The 20,496-nt window shown below is 36.1% G+C and overlaps 1 protein-coding gene across 29 annotated transcripts in view; it reads right to left on the reverse strand.

Moving 5' to 3' along the window:
• LOC127062804 (microtubule-associated protein futsch) overlaps positions 1-19,279 on the reverse strand; it is a 45,712-nt gene extending 26,433 nt beyond the window's left edge. For all 29 annotated transcript variants that reach the window (XM_050991830.1, XM_050991806.1, XM_050991771.1 and 26 more), the window contains exons 1-6: positions 18,688-19,279; positions 16,657-16,911; positions 1,015-1,113; positions 759-931; positions 514-671; positions 20-431 (exon numbers count right to left, since the gene is read on the reverse strand). In XM_050991830.1, coding sequence (XP_050847787.1) covers positions 20-431; positions 514-671; positions 759-931; positions 1,015-1,113; positions 16,657-16,909 — 1,095 coding nt within the window. In that variant the 5' untranslated portion in view covers positions 16,910-16,911; positions 18,688-19,279. The remainder of the gene's footprint in view (positions 1-19; positions 432-513; positions 672-758; positions 932-1,014; positions 1,114-16,656; positions 16,912-18,687) is intronic.
• Positions 19,280-20,496: the final 1,217 nt, after the last annotated feature.

Here is a 20,496-nt window from a genome sequence, read left to right on the forward strand (position 1 = left end):
AATAAAGATTTTCACTTACAACGAGGTTGCAGAAGAAATGACCGATCTGTGGATAGACATGCATCTCCTTTTTCTTACGAAGAACACTGGACATGCCGCCGATATTACTATTATTTATCCTAGTTAACAAAACAGCGTCGAGGCGATCCAAGTGCCTCGTGAAATCCCAAAAGCACGCTTTTCTCGCGAAACCACCGTCGACGAGCATGTTGAAGCCGTTTATACCAAAGAGAGCGGCATCACCTTGCCCACCAGGGAAGACGTATAAAGTAGGATGGCTGAACCTGATGTTTCCAACGACATCGGACGGTTCCATCAGTTGGTCTAATGTTTGAGCGATTAGATATTGCCCGACATAATTCGTGAAGCTCGTGATCGTTGGTACTCCAGCTGTTAAAACATCGTCTGGATTTACTCGAACTCGGCAAGATCTATAGGAAGGAAAATAAATTATTTTATTGATTTAATTAAGAAAAATATCAACGATTGTCCTTCGTAAAAAATTCTTTTTACCTAGTACAAGATTCCTTGGATAATCGAGTAGTTGTCCAATCGCCGACACCCGCACAATGAATATCTACCGTAACGCTATTCTCGTAGGCACGAAGGACTCTTTGCACTTCATGTTCGCTGAACGCATCGAGAAAGTCCGCGAGACTAAAGGTTCCATCCTAGATGGACGAAGGACATTGACCAGTGACGATAGTAGATGCAACTTGCGATCAAAACTCTATCGTTAATCTTGAATGATTTATTACCTGTAGTATCCAGGAACCATTGCCACCGAACGTATATCCAGCATGTATGATGTGTCGATGCTTCGTGAAACTTGCGAGAAGATTTCGAATGCATTGTAATAACGTATTCGTTTGCGGGTGTATCAAAACCTCGGTAACAAGATTTTCCGTGGCATATTGAATCAGACGTTCTCCTGTACGAAAGGAAATAATCAAAATCAAAATGACACAACATTCAATCAATTTTATCGATTCTCCTTAGATTTAATCTTCTTACCGTTTCGAGCTTCCTCGCCTTCGGGAGCTTGTGCTATCAACGCTTGCAACTCTTTCTCCAAGTCTACGTGACAGCTGTCTTTGTCCCATGACAGGAAACCTAAAAGCATAAGAATAACAAAAATAACTAAAGACATTTCTTAGAAGATTCGACAGATTTCATTCGAATGACAAATCGTTCCTTTATTCTTATCTTCTCGAGAAAAATGAGGTTGAGCTTAGTTCCAACTTCACCATTTTATATCTAATTGTATGTCTGCCTGTAGTATGAACACTGTAGTACTTTCAAAATGTTCGAAATGTTCGATTTCCTTTTTCCTTTTCATTTAAGCACACGAAAATTGTTTATATTGATCGCCGCTTTGATATTATCAACTCGAAGGAAATAGTAGCGTGTTAATGTCAGTCCCGCGTCTTGGTTGCATTATAATATTAATAATAATATCATAAAAGTTAGTGCGTTTAACAATAAGATCGAGTAGAATAGTGGGTCATAAACCACGGGGGAGACTTTTGCATCGGTTAGGTTTCATAAAGTGACGGCTGTCCGGGAGTTGGATGATGTAAGGTTAAGGTTAAGAAGGTGAGGACTGTCTTAGTAAGATCCATGTTATAAAGGTACCTCTTGATCGACGTGAAAAAAGTGAAGCAGCAACAGTGCCTTTGAAACAATCGTGAAGTATCACTCGTCTTCACTTTCCTAACAAATGAATTCTATCGATTTAAAGATTAAAAAAAAGATTTATTACAAAAGAATTTATTATAATAAATGAATGTTAACTACGAGACAAATTTGAAAATAATTGCTGAATCACGAACCAATGCAATTCCAAGTTCGTAATGAGATTAAGGAATGCATCGATCTCGAAACATGGTTAATCTTAAAAGTTGCTAAAGAGGGATATGTTCGTTCAAGGGGTCGTTCGGTGACGTCACGAACACCGCACCCCGTCACGTGGTTCCTTGCCAGTCAGCAATCGATCGTCGCGTATTCTACACCCACCTTCCGACTTCCAAGCCTAACTTGGATTCACTTTTTCACTCGATCAACGTGAATCCAAATGTCCTAATGTATAAATCAAAAAATAAAAAAAGGAAAAAGAAATTAAATAAGAAAGGGAAACAAATTTTATTTATAGAAAAACAAAAATACATATATATAAGTACATTTTACTTGTGATATATCGTTCATGTATATATAAAAATAATCAGCTCGAAATGAAACCATCTTAACTTTTGGCATCACTTTTTCTTTTTCGACGATTTTCTCACAGTTACTCGTTATCACGAACATTGGAATAACGAACTTGATATAATTACTTCGTTCGGGTCATTTCCTATAGAATTAAAGGATTGATGAGGCAGGCGAATGGAACGTAGCTGGTTGCTAAGGGAGTTTCGAACGGCTCTCGCGTAATTCTATACGGTTGTGTATACACATCGGGAGAAAGATAGAGAGAGGAGAGAGAGAGAGAGAGAGAAAGAGTGTCTGACAGCTCCGAGACGTTGCTTGGCAACTATGGTATCAATCAATGACGAAGACAGACGGGAATTAAGAGATCGTCGGACAATCGGTTAAAAAAAAAAAAGGAAAGGTAATTGTTCCCAAGTCACATGGAAGATTTTCAATACTCTCCCACAGTTTTAATTAGAACAACCAGTAATTAAGAAAATCGAGTCCCCTTTTTCCATTTGCAATTGTTTATACTTTTCCTTTGTTTCTTATTAATGATATATCCTGTGCTAATTAGAAGCAATTAAGCGAATCAATTAACTGACATTTCGATTGTAATCAAAAATAATCTTCTCAGTAATGGAAAATGATCTTCTTTAATAAGAACGAAGGAAGAAATTGGTGATACTACAAATCCTTAAATCGTGATGTACCGACCAACCGTAGTGCTGTGTATGTCAAATGGATCGGAAGCCCTGGGGGTGATTCAAGAGAAGCCGTGCCTCAAGGGTCATGCCTCTTAATGCTTACCACCGGCCCCCGTCCACTTTATTCGCGATAAGTATTCGTCGTATCGAACGTACTAGCTATAGCTATATCTTAGTGTTTTCTTCTATCGACGTTCTCTGAGGATGAACGAGACCGTCGAACTTACAGAAGCTTTCTTGGTTTAAATGAATCACGACAAAGTAGATACCTTTCGTGCATTTACATAGAAAAGAAATTTTTTTTTTTAAGTTTTATATATCTCATATCATCGATTCGATCTATCAAAGGCGGAACACATTTGAAATACCGCAATGCGTTAACTTATTTTATATAATGTTCACAACGACACAGTATTCACGATTGCTCGCAATTAGCGAGTGTAAATGTTGCTCGTTAGCTTGGAACCTTTACGAGGGTGAACGCAAGAGAAAGAGAGAGAGAGAGAGAGAGGACGTGTAGGGACAAAACGTTCGTTCGATGTTACATTCGTGTATATTACGAAACGAGTTCACTAATGATATAAATCGTTTAATCAATGTTCTATCTATATGAATGTACAAACGATACTTGTCTATAAATACTTATATATATTGAAATATCTATATTTTATTTCATAATAATCTTCCTTGATTCCTGATTAATGATGATAAAAACTCATTAAAGAATATACTACTTTTAAACGATAAACACGTATACAATTTTTAAAAAATGTACATTTAAAAAATGAACATATTTTTCTTTTCTTTAAGTCTCTCATTTAGTATTCCATTTTAATGTTTTCCATTTTCCTTTCTTTTATTTTTATATTTTTATTCTTTAAGAAAAATCTCTTACACTTTTCCGAACGTATCGACGTACGTAAAATTAAGGACACGGTCACATTTATTTCCCGTACTATAGCGTGTGACATTATGTTGACGTTTGTATATTCCACATTAAATGGAACGTTGTATCTAAATAGGTGAACATCGAATGAATGAGAAACATACAAAAGCTTCCTACGTCAGTTTCTAATCAGTTGTACTTTCTATCGGTTATAGCTTAAGTTTTTTTAAAATGACATTACTATGCAAAAAAGTTCATTCGATTTAGTACATTTCACGACTCGATTATTAATATTAATTCTAATTAATGTCAGATTGTATAAATCGTTTTAATAAACGAGTTAAAACAATTTTGTAATATACCATTGAACTTATTATTCTCTCTATCTCTGACTCTCTTTCACTCTTAACATCAATAATATATTAATAATTTAATTAACATTTGATAAATCATCATAATGTACCGACATGAGATAGAACATTTTTAAATGATCAAATTATCCCCATCTCTCTTACTCTTACAATTAACAATATTAATACCTTCAATCGATATAACCAATTAAAAATCATCTCCATGTAACTACATGATTAATCGAGTTACAATACTTTTAAACGTACAATCGAACTATTGCCAATTCTATCGTTCTTATTATCAATAATATTAACTCTTAAATTAATAATCACGATTGTAAATCGTTTTGACCTATCTAACTTATTTATATCAGTTAGAATATTTCTAATAAACTATCGTGATCTCTCTCGCTCTAACGCCTTAGATATAAACGAAGAGGTAAGTAAGTACTTTCAAGCACGAATTCGTGAATTTCTTCGGCAGGCCAAGAAGCGCATTATGGATTAGTATCCTAAGCTAAGTATAGGACAAAGTCGGCGCGGCTCTTCTTTCTCTGTCGCAAGCTTTAACCCTCTCTTCTCTCTATCTCCTACTATGAACACTTCGTTCTCTCTCTCTCTCTCTCTCTCTCTCTCTTTTTCTTTCCCTTTCTTCTTCTCTCTTCCTCTCACGAGCTTGCATTTCTCGATTTGCATTTGCCTTTTTCATTTCTCTTTTCCTTTTCTTCCCTTTCGAGAAGACGGCGACGACGACGACGACGACGGATGCGGGGAATGCTGGGTTTGGCCCACCTATGTTTAGACGTGTTCCTCCCTCCTCTTCCTCTGCCCTCCCCTACGTGCACTTATGCATGGAGGATTCGAGAGAAAGAGTCTATATTTTTTGCAAAAGACATCGTACGGTTTGAAATTTTTTTTTTAACTTTCAAACAACATTCACCAAATTTTTATCGTTTTACTTCGTATCGAAGAATTGATATTATATTTTAATCGCATATAAATCAATTTTTTATACGGGTTTACAATAAAAATTATAGGATGAAAGTTATAGTACTATTATGCTATTTTAAGTATAACTTGTATTTAAGAAAAAGAAAAAAGGAAAAAAGATTTAGAATATGATTAATTTTGTGACGATTAAATGAATTAAATATTGAAAAAAGCAGATATATATGTACAACTTTTGAGTTACGCATATAACGTTATCTTATACTACGACGTATATCTTATAAGATATATCTTCTAACTATCTTATAAGACGACGTCTTAATATTATAGTGATGAATCATTATAATATTATTGTTAGATAGTATTGTCATAATATAGGATATAAGAGATCGACATATTTAAATGGATAATATTTTTAAAAAGGTATGCATTTATGTATAAAATACAATATTAATACTTAATGCAACACTGTTGATATTAAATTTATCATTACAATGATAATTTCTTCATAATATAGAAAATGAAAGATTGATAAGGAGAAAGAAAGAGAGAGAGAGAAAGAGAGAGAGAGAGAGAAAGGAGATGATATATTTTAATAGGATTTTAATAGAATAGGAAATTAATGATTCTACAACATAAGTAATCTATTCTGATTTAGAGATATGTTGGCCCTACTAATATTTACAATAGCATATTGATGTATCATACATATGATATCGAGAATATGCATTGGAGATATTTGATGCATAAATTCATACATATACAGTGTGTGTATAATATTAGTATAAACATATGTCAATTGTATTATACGTACATACAATTATTCTGTATCTACATAACTCGTTCAATTAAAATTTACCTCGAGGATAAATATATATTGTTAATTTTGTTTTAATCTTATAATACCTATCACAATTATTTTCTTTCTCGTACAATAATTCATACTTTGTCGATTGTTAGAAGAGATAAAAACGACGTATACATCTAATTGCATCAGAATTCTACTCGAAATTCACAGAATTTCATCACGTTCAAATGAATCGAGTAAAAATATGATTTTCAAGCCCTTACTCCTCCTCATTTTAGCAATTGATTGGAAAAAAGTAAGGCATAGACAATTAAGTCGCGTGTAAGTATTAATACTCTAAGTCTTTTGTCTTATAACAGGGTCAAAATGCCTCCTCGAGAATCGCTGAGACGGCTCTCGGTTAATCGCGTCTAGTGAGAGACTAAAAGAAAAAGAAAAAAAAATAGGGTCGATCGTTCCTATTTTTTCTGCTTTCTTTTTTAACGAAACTATAGGCGATCCTAAAAGGTGTGACCAGGAATGACCAGGAGAGATCGATAAAAGTAAAATCAAGGAGATTCTACACGTTGTAGAAGGCGCGGTCGTATTCCTTCGACTTCGATGGAAGAAAATGAGAGTAGGGTGGAGGGTATAGGAGGGCGTGAATTGAAACAACAAACGATTTTCTAAAAATAATCATGAAAAGATACCTAAAAAAAGAAAGCAACGTGGCTAGAACGCATAAGAGGAAGGAAGGAAGGAAGGAAGGAAGGAAGGAAGGAAGGAAGGAAGGAAGGAAGGAAGAAGCAAAGTAAAACGAAAAAAGAAAAAATCATATCTGACATATTGGATTCCATCATGAAGGGAATATCACCTGCCAGACATGAGATTCCTCACACTTGTGGTCTATCCAGAAAAGCAAAGTATTTAATAAACCTAACACACAGACATATGTATTGAGAGTAACTGTGAAAGGATCCGAGTGACGACAAAGAGAACGCATTCGTTATCTCTGAATACGTCTAACGTAGCGTTAAGTGAAACGCTTAATACGAGTGCATCATCGTGAATTATATGCATGTGTTCATGTATATGTATAATCTATATGTACCTACGCATATGTTGAATATGCAGGTTTAAGTCCGAAAATGGACGCGGTGACTCATGAACGCAAAGGTCAAAGGCACATGGATTTTCATAATTATGGAGAACACGATAGGCCATCTCTCAAGTTCTTTGACTAAAGCTTCCCTTGTCTCTTCCCGTGTATGTCAAAGTGCCTCATCTAGCACTCAACGAACACTCATGTATACCAACGTTGTAACGTTAAGATTCTTCTTGCCCCTTTTTTTATTATTACTTGAATCAAAACTGTATTATTATCTATACTATTGTAAAGGATGAGTCCTTTAACGTGTTCATTTTATACAACTTTTATATTATATGTTCTATAAAGAATGTTTGAATAAAAAAATTACATGGTTTCAAGAAGGACGTTACATAGTACATTAACTTTTTTCTTTATATCTGAAGATGTTTCAGAAATTTGAAAGTTAATTATATTTATTTAAATGGAATGACATATTTTTATAGCAAAATTTAAAAGGATATAATATTCCGTGTTAACATATATTAATTTTACTAGAATTATAAGAAATATTATTAGAAAGCATGTATAACTTTGTTATAAAACAATATACATGTAGATGTGAAGTAGAGATGTTAGGTCTCTCGTTTTCTAGGTACTAATCATTTACAATCTAACGTTCGTTAAGACTGATTCAATCTCATAACTTACGACAATCGACAAACTTCTTCAGAATATTGCGTGAAAGGAAGTACCAGTTGAAACAAAACATTAACGGAGAGATCGTTTAAATTTCATTATTAGTAAGAAAGCTTTTTAAGATCGAGAAGAACGAAATGAAGTTTTATAAAGTTCGAGAGCGTCGTAGAAACTTTTGTAAATCGATAAGAGAGAGTCGAATGAAAAGTATATCGAGAATCGTTTGATATAAACTTACGAAAGTTTTACTAGTAAGAATGAGAAGAAGGAAGAAATGAAAAAGGATAAGAAATATTGATAGAGAGAATAGAGACGTAGACAGAGAAAGACCAAAATCGGTGAACCATGAGTCGAAGGTAACGCGACCTGCTCTTCCGATGCAAACGTGTCTGAATTACATCGGCTTCTCGCGAGCACTCGGTGTCCACGGTTAACGCGTGACGCGTATCGATTTAACGAGACCCCTTGCTCTCGAATTTCGAGTGACTAATCGTAAGCTCGATTCAACGAACGAGTATCGTCCAATTCTCGATCTTGTTTCGTCATCCAGTAGGAAATAATTTCTTTCAGAGATACTATTCGAAACGATCCGAGAATTATCAGGAAACATAGGAAAATAAAAAAAAAAGAAAATATTGTTCGATAAATCGTAAAAATTTTTAATTGGGCAAACGTTGAAAAAAAGTTCATCGATCGGTCGATTAGTCATTGCAGATACATTCGGAGTGTCGTTCTTCTTAGGGGTCAGGTTCAAGAACGAGGTAGTAGAGAAACGAAGTCTCGCGACTGGAAGAGAACACGAGCGAGTTCTCGTCGCTCTCTGCCGAATGCCACGATAAAATTAGACACGCTATATTCAGTGTTGCACATACGGTGAAACTTGCCACGTTGTGAAAGACCTGAAATCTTCTCGATACTCGGCTTCTTATCTCGTAAAATGAACTTGAGATTTTCGAACAAATTTCTTTATCAATTTTCTCTGATCTCTTTTTTTTTCAATCGCCTTTAATTACTCCCATATGTTTAATAATATAATATTCTTTAAACGAGTACCAACTAACATTAGGGTCGAGGATAATTAACGTTGTACAGGACACTCGTTGAATTATGCAACCGCGACATATCCGCCCACTTGCTTTCACGAGTAAGTACTTCGAACTTCTCTTTCTCTCTCTCTTTCCTATTTAGAATAAAAGAGAAAAGGAAAAATGAAGAGAATACACCCACGAACTCAGAAGGGGATCGCTATCGCACTGCTCGACAACGTAAAACGACGTCTTCCGCTCGACTTTGTACCGTATTTCGCATGATCTATTGAAAGAGAATACAAACCTTCTCCAAGTTTCGATAATAGGACGGAAAAGTTCGAAAGACCAATAGGAATTATGAATGATCGCTTAAACGTTTTACTCGAGGTCGGCTGGCGGATTAACATCGGCATCGTGTAACTCCAACTTTCTCGGTGGATCCCCCACGTCCTCAATCATGATTCATGCCGACAAGTATGCCTCTTCCTACCTTGCCTCTGTATATACATACGTAAGTATGTGTGTGTATATTCGTCTCTCGCATAACGTATGATACTCGTTCAAGCAAACGCGATACACATATTTTTTTTATTCTCAACTTGATTTCAATTTAAAGGGTCGAACATTCGAAGAACTAAGAATGTTATATCTGTTCATTTTTCTTTCTTTTTTTGCTTCTTTTTGTTTAAAGAAAAATTCTTTTAATGAAATTCGCATTTCCTCTTCGTTCTTCCTTCCGATGTATGTATATATCGTCGTAGGTGTTAGCCTATGAGTCAGCCAAAAAGTTACCGACCAACTAGCAGGTCGTTTGCATTGTGCTCACGGAACATCTTGGGCACGCAAACGAACGCGCCTAAACGAAAAGGGACTGTCTCCAATGCTGACGCACACGGTTAAATATTCTACGAGTTGATCGTTTATCTCTCTCTCTCTCTCTCTTTTTCTTTCTCTTTTTCTCTTCATTTATATATACAACGTAGAATAAAACTCGTATGCACGAAAGGGAAGGTATTTTTTCGAGAACGTGCGGAGTTTTTATTGCATTTCCCAATGTCCCATTCAATGGCAAATTAGATACTTGTAGAAACACCCAAAAGAGGAAATAGTATGTGTTACTAAATTCGTAACGTGACTGCATGTGACACGCAAACTTAGCAGAGGGTTAATTAAAGACTCGAATGATCGTCGAGGGCAAGTTCTTCGAAAAACAAAATGAATCGATATATATGTAGGGATAGACAGAGAAAGGAGGGAGAGAGAGAGAGAGAGAGAGAGAAAGAGGGAGGATATATACATGTGGAGAAGTGCACTTCGATCGAGTATCGAACAAAATCGTCTAGTGTACATCTTGAAATCGAACCGTCCGATCTCACGTTACATGGGCTATTGTGCGGTCTTATTGGAGTTCGCGGTGTTCTCTCCGTTCACCTCTAGTTGGATCTACGGTAAACGCGATACCTTCAGGAAAATAAAATATAGATAGATAGAAATAGAGAGAGAGAGAAAGAGACGGAGAGATCAAGAAAAGGAGAATCCGAGAAGACATAGCTTTTATGAAATGACATTCGATTCTTTCGAACATTTCTCATATCTCACTTATGACAATCCATCAACTTGGAATACACGAAACTGGGCTACTCGCGATAGAAACTTTTGAAGTAGGTCAGGTCTAGGTGAACGACATGGGTATAACCTTCAAAATGGACTAAGGAATCAGGAAGACTTGACAGAAGATTTTAACTGAGAGAATTAAAACTTCCTACGATTCTCCAAATCAGACAAGGTCATACTTGAAATGTAAAATTAATAAAAAGAAAAGTGAAAAAGCACTAACGCTGTTATCCATTCTTGTATTATGTATCTATCGGCCTTCAGAGTTCCTATATTGCTAAGTTCGAAACTTCTCTGAGAAGGGTCCAAAATAGGGATCTAGGGCGATGATGCGATTGTCTTCTGATCCGTAACGCGTGACCTTGGTTAGCATGCAACTTTGGTTTCCCTTATTTTCTAGCGCCGCCCTACTTCTCATTGCAGCCTCTGTTAATAGGACCACTCACTTACTTCCTCTCTCTCTCTCTCTCTTTTTTCCTCTCTTTCTTTCTTTCTTTCTGTAGAAAAAGTCGAAGAAATGAAACGATTAAAGTGTCATTGAAGGTAAAAAATGAGAAAAAAGGATGACGAAATGTCATTTCGGTTTAACGACGGTTTTCCTTCCGAGCCGAGTAGATGGATTATTGATCGAAGTTCTGAGGACTGCGGGAACGTGACCGTAGGCAAGTACCAACGTGCGCATGCCGCATCAACCTACGGAACCTCTCTCTCTCTCTCTCTCTCTCACTCTCTCTCTCTCTTTTCCTCTCATCCCTATAGAAGTACCCTTTTCCACCCTTCGGGCGCCATCTCTCTCTCGTCCTTTTCGACCTTCCTTCACCTTTCCTCAGGGATATCCTCAAAGAGAGTCATCTATCTCAGGGAAGACCGTTTCATATTTTAAGAACCTAATCCCTGCCCTATCACTTCTATTCGCGAGAAATTAGAATGAGACTTTGAATGAAACTTCAATAAAAAGGGATAGAATAAGAGAGAGAGAGAGAGAGAGAGAGAGAGAGAGAGAGAGAGAGAGAGAGAGAGAGAGTAGTTTTTTTTAACTAATTCCTTTTACTCACTTTTCACAGAATGATTGCGTATCTTTTTTTTACTTCCTCTTCTCTTCTCTCTCTCTCTCTCTCTCTCTCTCTCTCTCTTTCTTTTTGTTTCTTTTTTTAGTGAAACTTGTTTTTTTTTTCTTTCATTATTTAACTCTCACGACAGAAGTAGGTATTCCACTTTTTTGTTTCTTTCCTAAGGCTCAATCGTTCCACTTTCTTCTTTCTTTTTTCTTTCTCCATTCTATATATACTCAATTAACATTTAAAAATGCATGTGATTGCAAAATTATAACATATTAATTTTTAAAAAATAGGATATTAAATTTCTTGAATATTGTGTTGTATCTTCCTAACATTAATTTGACCAACTTTTATCCCCAGCCAGTTTATAAATTCTATACTTGGGTTTGTTTCATAAAAGTATAAAAAAATCATGTATTAAAGGGTTTACACTTTAAAAACCATAAAAGTTTATAATTAGAACTTTCTTCCACATTCTTCTTTGAAAGAGTAGAGACTTTAAAAAAGAAAGAATTTACCCGGAGGATATTACTCTTTTGAGATTTAAGAACGTCCAATATAACATCCGTTTTCTATGTCGGCGTAACCTCGACATTTTTATTATCGAGACACGATGTCATTTCTCGTATAAATCTTTGATTTGTTCTTTTTTTTTTCAATAATCGCATTAAATCAGATTTATAATAAATGTAATGAATAGGAGAGAAAGAAAAAAATCAGTTCAAATTATTCGCGTGAGAAATGTTAACGAAAGTAATAAGAGGAAAATAAGAAAAGAAAAAAGAATTAGAATTCAACAATTTACACTGGGCAGTTTACAACTGGCAACTCTATAAAATGAAATTATTTAGCTCGCACGAATTGGCGACGGTAAATTCTCGCTTAATTAAGTTCTCGCTGTACGTCCCGTTGCCATTTGTTAATTGCAGCCAAGTATTGACATGAGCCCGACGAGGAATTTCAAACTCTGTAACTCCGTGTAACTTAATAAAATTGTACACATGAAAAAAAAAAAAAAGAAACCACGAACGAACGTATAATTTAATAACACGAAAACAAATTAACTAATGCGAATATGACGGTAGAAATTATTTATAAAAATGCGGCAAAAATTTTCTTCTTGTAGGTGGCCTGAACCATGAGATCGATCGAAATGGAGACGCTATGGTTTATTAAATTCAATGTTGAGAATAAATGCAAAGCCCTAGAAATAGAATCAAAGTAAGGTCGGACAAGAAAGATCGATCGATTTCAAATCGAAAGAAAAAGAAGTAGTCTGGAAATTTGTTAACTTTATTCTTTTCAGATTTTTAACCCTAATTATAGCGTTAAATCAAGCGTTGACACATGAAGACGAGCAAGCATTGACCTATTGGTATTTTGGTGAGTCGATAATTCAAACATTGTCGAGTATTATGTAGTCTTGCACGTGAACATGTATGTGTAACAATATATATGTTTGCGATCATATATATATATATATATATATATATATATACACACATATATAGGTATGTATATATGTATATACATATATGTGCACCCAGATACATAGTATACTTTCACGATATTCGAATATACGTTTATATACAAACGTACAAACACACTCGTAACGTGGTTTACATATCGATGGGAGTCGTGTTTGCGTTGACGAACAATCAGGCGGTATTTGGAAACGATGACCTCCGAAGCACGATGAAAATACGAACGATCGATCGTCTCGCAAATAGAACGATGTATCTTTTTGCTATATCCGTATATCTATGCACTTTTGTATGCGTACCATTCGAGCGTGTAATCTAAAAATATTCGAAAGATATTGGGCTTTTACGATTCTTAGCTATAAAAAAAAAGAAAGAGAACAGTTTTCTCGTTAATAATTCTACAACATATACATGTATATAGTGATATTAAAGAGAACGAATATTGCGCCACGCCCATATGCCTTCTACAAATTCACATGCGTGCTATCGAACCATACGATTGCCCCTCTGTCTTTTACTTCTGCCCTTCTTTTCCTTTTCCCTTATTTCTCGGAATTCTCGGTAACTCGGTAAGTTGTCCACGAAACGCAAAAAGAAAAAGAAAGAAAAAAAAAACAAAAAAAGAAACACAAACGAAAACAATTTATTTAATCCGAAAGTGAATTTCTTTGAAAACAAAAAAATGATACTATTTTACCTGTAACCTCCCCCATGGGCAGGAAAGTTTATTACATCATATATATATATATATAGTCAAGATGTTTTTCAAAACAACCCACGTCCTTCTTACGCCCACAAATTACGAGTTGTGAAGTGTCCCGGAAAAACAGTAACGTGGATAAATCCGACACGTGCAAAAGAAAGAAAGAGCAAGAGAAAGAGAGAGAGAGAAAAAGAGAGAGAGAGAGAAAGAAAGAGAGAGAGAGAGAGAGAGAGAGAGAAACAGAGATAGAGAAAGAGAAAGAGAGAGAGAGAGAGAAAGAAATAGAAGGGCATAGATAGGAACAGAATTGTGACGTGAATTTTAAAAGTCCAAATACGATTTACGATGCTAGTAGATATGAAATATGTGACGATAGAGTTGATCGTAAATCGAAACGTTTCGAGATAGAAATTTCCGAAAATAGATAAAACGAGAAATAGAAAACGAAGCAAGATATAAGGGAATATTATCAGAGAGGGTGGGGTCTACAGTCGGTTGTAGTCGGCATGGATACATACCTAAATACATATATATATATATATATATATACATATATATATACACACACACATATATATGTACGTACGTACGTACATACGTACATAGAATTCGAGTAAGACCGGTGTAAAAGGGAAGGAAAGAGGTTCCACGAAGAGAGTGCACGTCCGAGCTCTATAAATATAAACAGGCATTTAAGGCCTGCAACCCCTCCGTCTGTCGCGACAGAAGGAGACAAACGCACACACCCACAAGTATACCGTATTGTAAGTATATGTGTTAGAGCATGTACATGCGAGCACACGTACCTATATACATACTTACATTCACACGTGTCTCGTCTACTCGCATGCCCGTAACTTTAAAGATCAAACCTCCTTTCGATTCGTTTATCTACCGATCAATCTTTTCTTCTTTTTATTATTTTAGATATATTATTTCGACGAAGTTTCAAGTTATTATTTCTCGTTCGTTTAACTGTGATAAGTTGAAATAATTTCTTATTAACTCTCCGTAACAACATGTAAGTTTCTAACGACATACTTATATATTTTTAAAAATATATATTATAATCTTGTATTGAAAAAAAAATGCAAATATATATAATAATTGTGTATAAATATATGTAATAATTGTGTTAAATATCATTTCATTTTTTCTTTACAAAATGAATGAATTCATATTTGAAGATTAAATATTTCCCAAGCGTAAATATTAATATAGTTGTACTATAATTCTCATAATGTAAATATAGTTGTACTATAACTTTCACATTATATCCAGATTTTTTTATTTGAATGCGAAAAAAGAATTGGTTTATGGAGGGTTAATACGAAGACGACGAGAATGTGTCGAATGAAGTGTCGTGAAGTCATCGCCAGAATCACCGTTTCTCGCACACTCATCTTTTCTCTCCTCTTCTCGTTCATTCTTGTTCATTCTCGTTCATCGTCTCTCGTCCCTCTTTACGCTAAATTTACGCGCAAAAAGACGACACTAGATGGGAAAAAAGCGTACGACTTATGTGCCATCGACGCTCAAGTTGAAATCAAGCAAAAGAGGGAGAAAGAGAAAGAGAGAGAATGAGAGAATGAGAAAAAGCATATGTACGTTCTTACGACGTTATTTTCATCCTCTTCTTAGCCCTTTTCCTCCGTTCTTTTTTCTTTTTTTTTCTTCAAAATTATCGAGAACAAGGCGAATCTATATGTGTAAATGCAACGACTATGAAAAAAGCTATCAACGATAACGTATCTTGCTCTAATAAATTGCTCTCTTTATCTTTCTCTTTCTCTCTTTCTCTCTTCCTCTCTTTCTCTCTGTTTAGATAAGAACACATCACCCGTTATAATAATAACCCAATACGTGATATTATCGATCTTCGATTTTCTTTCTAAAATATGTACACTAAGGAGAAAATCTTTTCTATAAAAATGCAAATCTATAAAATAGAAAGAGAGAGAAGGAGAGAGATAAAGAGATGCAATTAGAAATAAAACACAATTTACTACTCGATTAATAAACGTATATATCCGTGAGATCAAGAGAAAGAAAAAGAAAATTTCTTTTATGTCCTCGTAGAAGAAAATGGATTTCGATCCTTCGTGGAAAAACGAGAGAAAAGAAATTGACTTGTAAGAATAGTCGCTGGCGCAATGCGGAAAGCTCGAACGATGGCCCGACATACACTCGTTTTCTCTCTTTCTCTCTCTCTCTCTCTCTCTCTCGTTCTCCTTCCTTTCTTTTTGTCACACTTTATCAACTCAACGACATATACGTTGTTATGTCAAAAACGAAGATAAAGCTGATAAATTTTCATCGGGATTGCAAATTTTGATAATAATAAATGTTCATTTATCGATTATCAGATAATACGATTGATTTTATGTTCTTGCTTCAGTTAAATCTAATTAATGATATATGTATTAGCACGATTGGCTCGACAGTTTAATTCCAAATGCAGTTTCGATAAAAGGTTGCTAACGATTAAGGAGAACGAGAAAAAAAAAGTATATTTGAACTATACAATTGGCAGAAGTCTTTTAGACTTCTCTAAACACTGTAATGTCCCGCATAGCAACAAGGGTATCGCGAAGTAGTCGAGTAAGCTTCGTCGATAAGTCGGAAGAAGGAACCCACGCATACGTTCATCGAATGCAGGAAGGACCGTTAGATCCCTGTACGTAGACGGAAAGTCGTAGAACACGAATGAGACACGCACCTAAATCTTAATCCCAAAACAACGAGTTCGCGTGTCTATCCGTACAACGTATCTAAACTAAATTTTTTACTCCGTTTTCATGATACATTATTTTACTCTATTACTGTTATCAATCGTATCTTTTTGATAATAGATCTTTTATCCTGGAATTGAATCAATCCATAAAATTTACTGATAATTTCATGGATCTGATCTTGTAACGATAAGAATAAATAATAATTACAAGATCATCGAGATGACTTAATTATTCGATAATAAGAATATTTGGACAAACGATATGTAAATTTATCGAAGATGATGATATAATAGTAATTACAAAACTCTGATATAATCCAGGTATAAAAAGTCTATTAATCTATTAAAATAAAAAAATATATTAAGCAGCTCGATCGCACAAACCTTTGGCAAGACGGTTGAGAATAAGATCCTTATGTTGTGCGATATGGGGTTCAGGAAGCACCACGAGTAGATAGCAACCACTTAAGGGCGATGGTGGTGGATGTTGTTGCTGCTGTGATCCTGGAGGCACTGCGCTGCTTGTTATCGGTGTACTCGGTGTTACATTTTGTTCGGCATTTGTGGAAGGTGTCGTTGCAGACTGCCCCCCTCCTCCTCCCCCTCCACCCTCCCCAGCGGGGTCTGTTGTACTCATAGCTGAAGAGAAAAATAAAATAACGTCAAGCTATTTATTTATAAACGTGTCGAAAAAGAACAAATACTAATAAAGAGATAGTCCGAAAGGGTGAACGAAACTATTACATTTTCGCACCCCTTTCTATCTCGATGATTGTTCAACCCGTTAATCTAATTACAAATGCGTGTTCTGCGAAGTTTGCAGAGTTCTCAATAAGCAATATTTACTAATGAAAATCGTAACGCGAAGGGATGTCACGATTCATTTCCAAACTCCTATTTCTCTTTTACTTCCCTTCTGTTCGTTCCCAATCAAGTCTCGAAATTAAACTGACACATTCAAAAAGCAAATAAGCAGACGTCCAGGGAAAAAGACGAATTGCTCGATAAAACTTTCGATAAAGCTGCTCGTAAAGCGGCAAAGTTTATTCACCGATAAGATCTCTTTTCTTCTTCTTGCTGAGATCAAAGGATCTCAGACAGAAATATAACGAGTGAAGCCGAAGAGGAAGAGAAGAGTGTAACTTTTCCCTTTCTCGAGACCTACAAGTTTGCGCAGTGGTAATTCACCCCTCTACGGTGACTGTAGCTCACTCTGGTGAGTCTATGTTACCTGGTACACGCCTGACACTGTTATACGCTTTATAGGTTAGGTATTCTGTTCCTATACCGACATAATCGAGAAAAAAAACTCACGTTTAAACATTAGAAGAAATAAATAATATAGAAATAATACATTATATTGAAGATATTCAAATGATTATGTAAAGAATTGCAAGAAAGATATAAAATAGTTGTCAGTCGTATCAGCTACGCTTCTCAGCTAAGCCGAACACCGATGAGGTTCCATCGAAACCTTACGATAAGACTGAACCTTTACACGAACGGATACCGAAGAAAGGGTTAGTCGAAGTAGATCTAAAGGAAATCTACATTCTAGTTGGCTTACCGGTTCACTGTATATTATCGTTGCTGTTAACTAAGCTAAGACAATCCCATTTTTTGAAAGTATCAAATGAGATATTCCTCAAGCTATTCGACTAGTATCGGCACACAGCATTGCGCAGGATTTACGCGATGCTCTCGCGAGGAGAAAGAGTTCGAGGAGTAGGTCCTATCGAGCCAATGCGCAGGATCCAAGCCGGTTCTCGGCAGGTTAGATCATTGATCCAAATTCTGACTGTGACTATCATAAGACTAACCAGCCAGAAAAAGCTCTCGATTATTCACCTTCCCTGCCTATCTGTCTGTCTCCCCTTCTCCCTCCCCTCCCTTCCCCTCTTCTCTCTCTCTCTCTCTCTTTTTAATTCTTTCTATTTTTAAGGAAATCAAATTTAGATTTTACTAGGAAGATTATAAAAATCACTATGTGGGAACGAATAGAAAGAATAGATGAATACGTTAGTACTTTAATAACAAAGGTACACTATCAGATTTTTATGCCGAGAACTAAAAAAAGAAAAAAGATAATTTGACATTCGATCGAATCAGTAGAGAAATAGAGACAGAGAGACACCGCAATCCTTCCGAGAATTGTCACCGCAGTGCACACCCACCACCGACAACCCCTCCCCTAGACTCAATCCAGGCGCAATTTAGACGCAGCCCTCGATAAAAATCCATACGACGTACATATTTATCAGATGAGAATTTCGATGAGATCAACGAGAAAATATATTGAGTTAACACTTCTTTCCCTGGCCAACGTCATTTAACTTACGTATAATATACACTCTCTAGAATCTAACACGCCACGTAAATGTTTAGAATGGAAACACACAAAATTAGGCCACTCACCTCAGTCACGTATAGCTCCTCCTTAATTCCAGGTTACCCGACGTATCCTGGAAGGTACTTCCTTCCAAAACAAAAAATGAAATTACCACGACGATGATGAGAACGACAAGGCTTCAGGATCAGAAGTACCGCTTCTTCTCCGATCGATCGTTACTTTTTGACGTTTGACAGGCCGTTGTCGGTGCGAAGCTTAGAGACGTCAGGTGGCGCGAACGCGGTCTCCTCTTCGTGTTGCACACGATTCCGTGCGTATATACGTGTCTGTCTGTCCGCTACGTATATATGTGTGTATGTGTGTGTGTATGTGTACGTAGAGGGGAGAGAGAGAGACCGTGTCCCGAGACACAAGAGAGATTTTTTTGAATTTGTCAGAGGGATTAAGAAAGTTAACAATTGTGCCTTGACATCGTCGAATGAACAGGCTTTCGTTAATTCCTTCCTTATTACTACAACGATTCTCTCTCCCTCTCTCTCTCTCTCTATTTCTGTCTATCTGTCTGTCTGTCTGCCTTTTTGTATCGATAGCTTGAAAACGTTCGAACTAGCTCGGCAGCAGCTTTCGCGTTGGGGGCTGCCGGCTCTCTGACAGACGCTGCGGCCCCCTGCATCGTTCCACGCAGAAGCCCCCACCTTTACACCCCGAGAACTAACCCCACCACCGCACAAGGAAGAACTCGATTGGTCGAAGAAACCAGCCGGGTTCCTACCTACGCCGTGCGTCGATGCTTTTTACACTAGCCGACCATATAGATACGGTGATATCGCATAGGCTCGCTCCTCTTTCGTTTCTACTACACCAATACTACAACTATTACTATTACTACTCACTACTATTGTTACTACTACTAGTATATCTAAACTATTACTACTGCTACTACTATTATAACTAAAGTTATATCCTTTACATGTAGACTATAATGAGCGTAAAGTTCAAAGCTAGGTACCAAGAATCAGGGAAAGAATTTGTATGCGTTCAAGAAATTATTAGTTAGCCTAGACTATACCAATTGTTTTTTCCACTTTGTATGTAAAAGAGAGAGAGAGAGAAAGAGAGAAAATCTTGGATTTAAACTCGATATCAAATTTTCGAAGAGCTTTCTCAAGATTTAAGTGATATATTCTCAAAGTTTGAAGATAAATCAAACTACGAGTGACCACAAATCAAAATTAATTCCTCTCCTTGTAATCTCCGTAGACTGATAGAACGAGTCAAGTGTCTCCCTGCGGATCAATGAAATATACGTATACGCGCTTTGCCGCCGCGCTACTGGATAATTATATCACGTTAAAATTATTCCCCCGGAGACAGTGCCATTACCCTTAAAGGTATAGTTACATTCTGAACGTACGTATCGTTTATTGGAAAGAACGAGGTTAAAATCTGGAATATGTGGATCGTATTCCATTATCGTCGTTATGATGCTCGACGAGATTCAAATTTATAATATCTATGACAAATTCTTCGAAAATTCATAAAACCTATAAAATTTACCTATTCCCTGATGTAACGGAATTTGAAAGATTAATGGAACTCTCGGGTTATACGTACGGGGTTGTAATTAATAATAGATCAATTGTAAAGAGACCTCGAGGAGCTTAGGAAAAGTTAAATAAAGTGTTCAAAGACTAAGAGAACGATCGTTTCTTAAAGGATGAAGTTCCGAGAGTCCGTTTTATTGTTCCTAAGATCGATATTTCCGTGAGATATGGGAAAGCAGACGGAAAATGTCTCGTAAAAACTTCATCGATGCTTTTCCGAATCATCGATTTTCGTCCTCTCGTATAATTTCTTGGAAAGAATAAAAGAGA

This window comes from Vespula vulgaris, chromosome 1, assembly GCF_905475345.1.
Source record: "Vespula vulgaris chromosome 1, iyVesVulg1.1, whole genome shotgun sequence".
Classification (NCBI taxonomy): domain Eukaryota; kingdom Metazoa; phylum Arthropoda; class Insecta; order Hymenoptera; family Vespidae; genus Vespula; species Vespula vulgaris.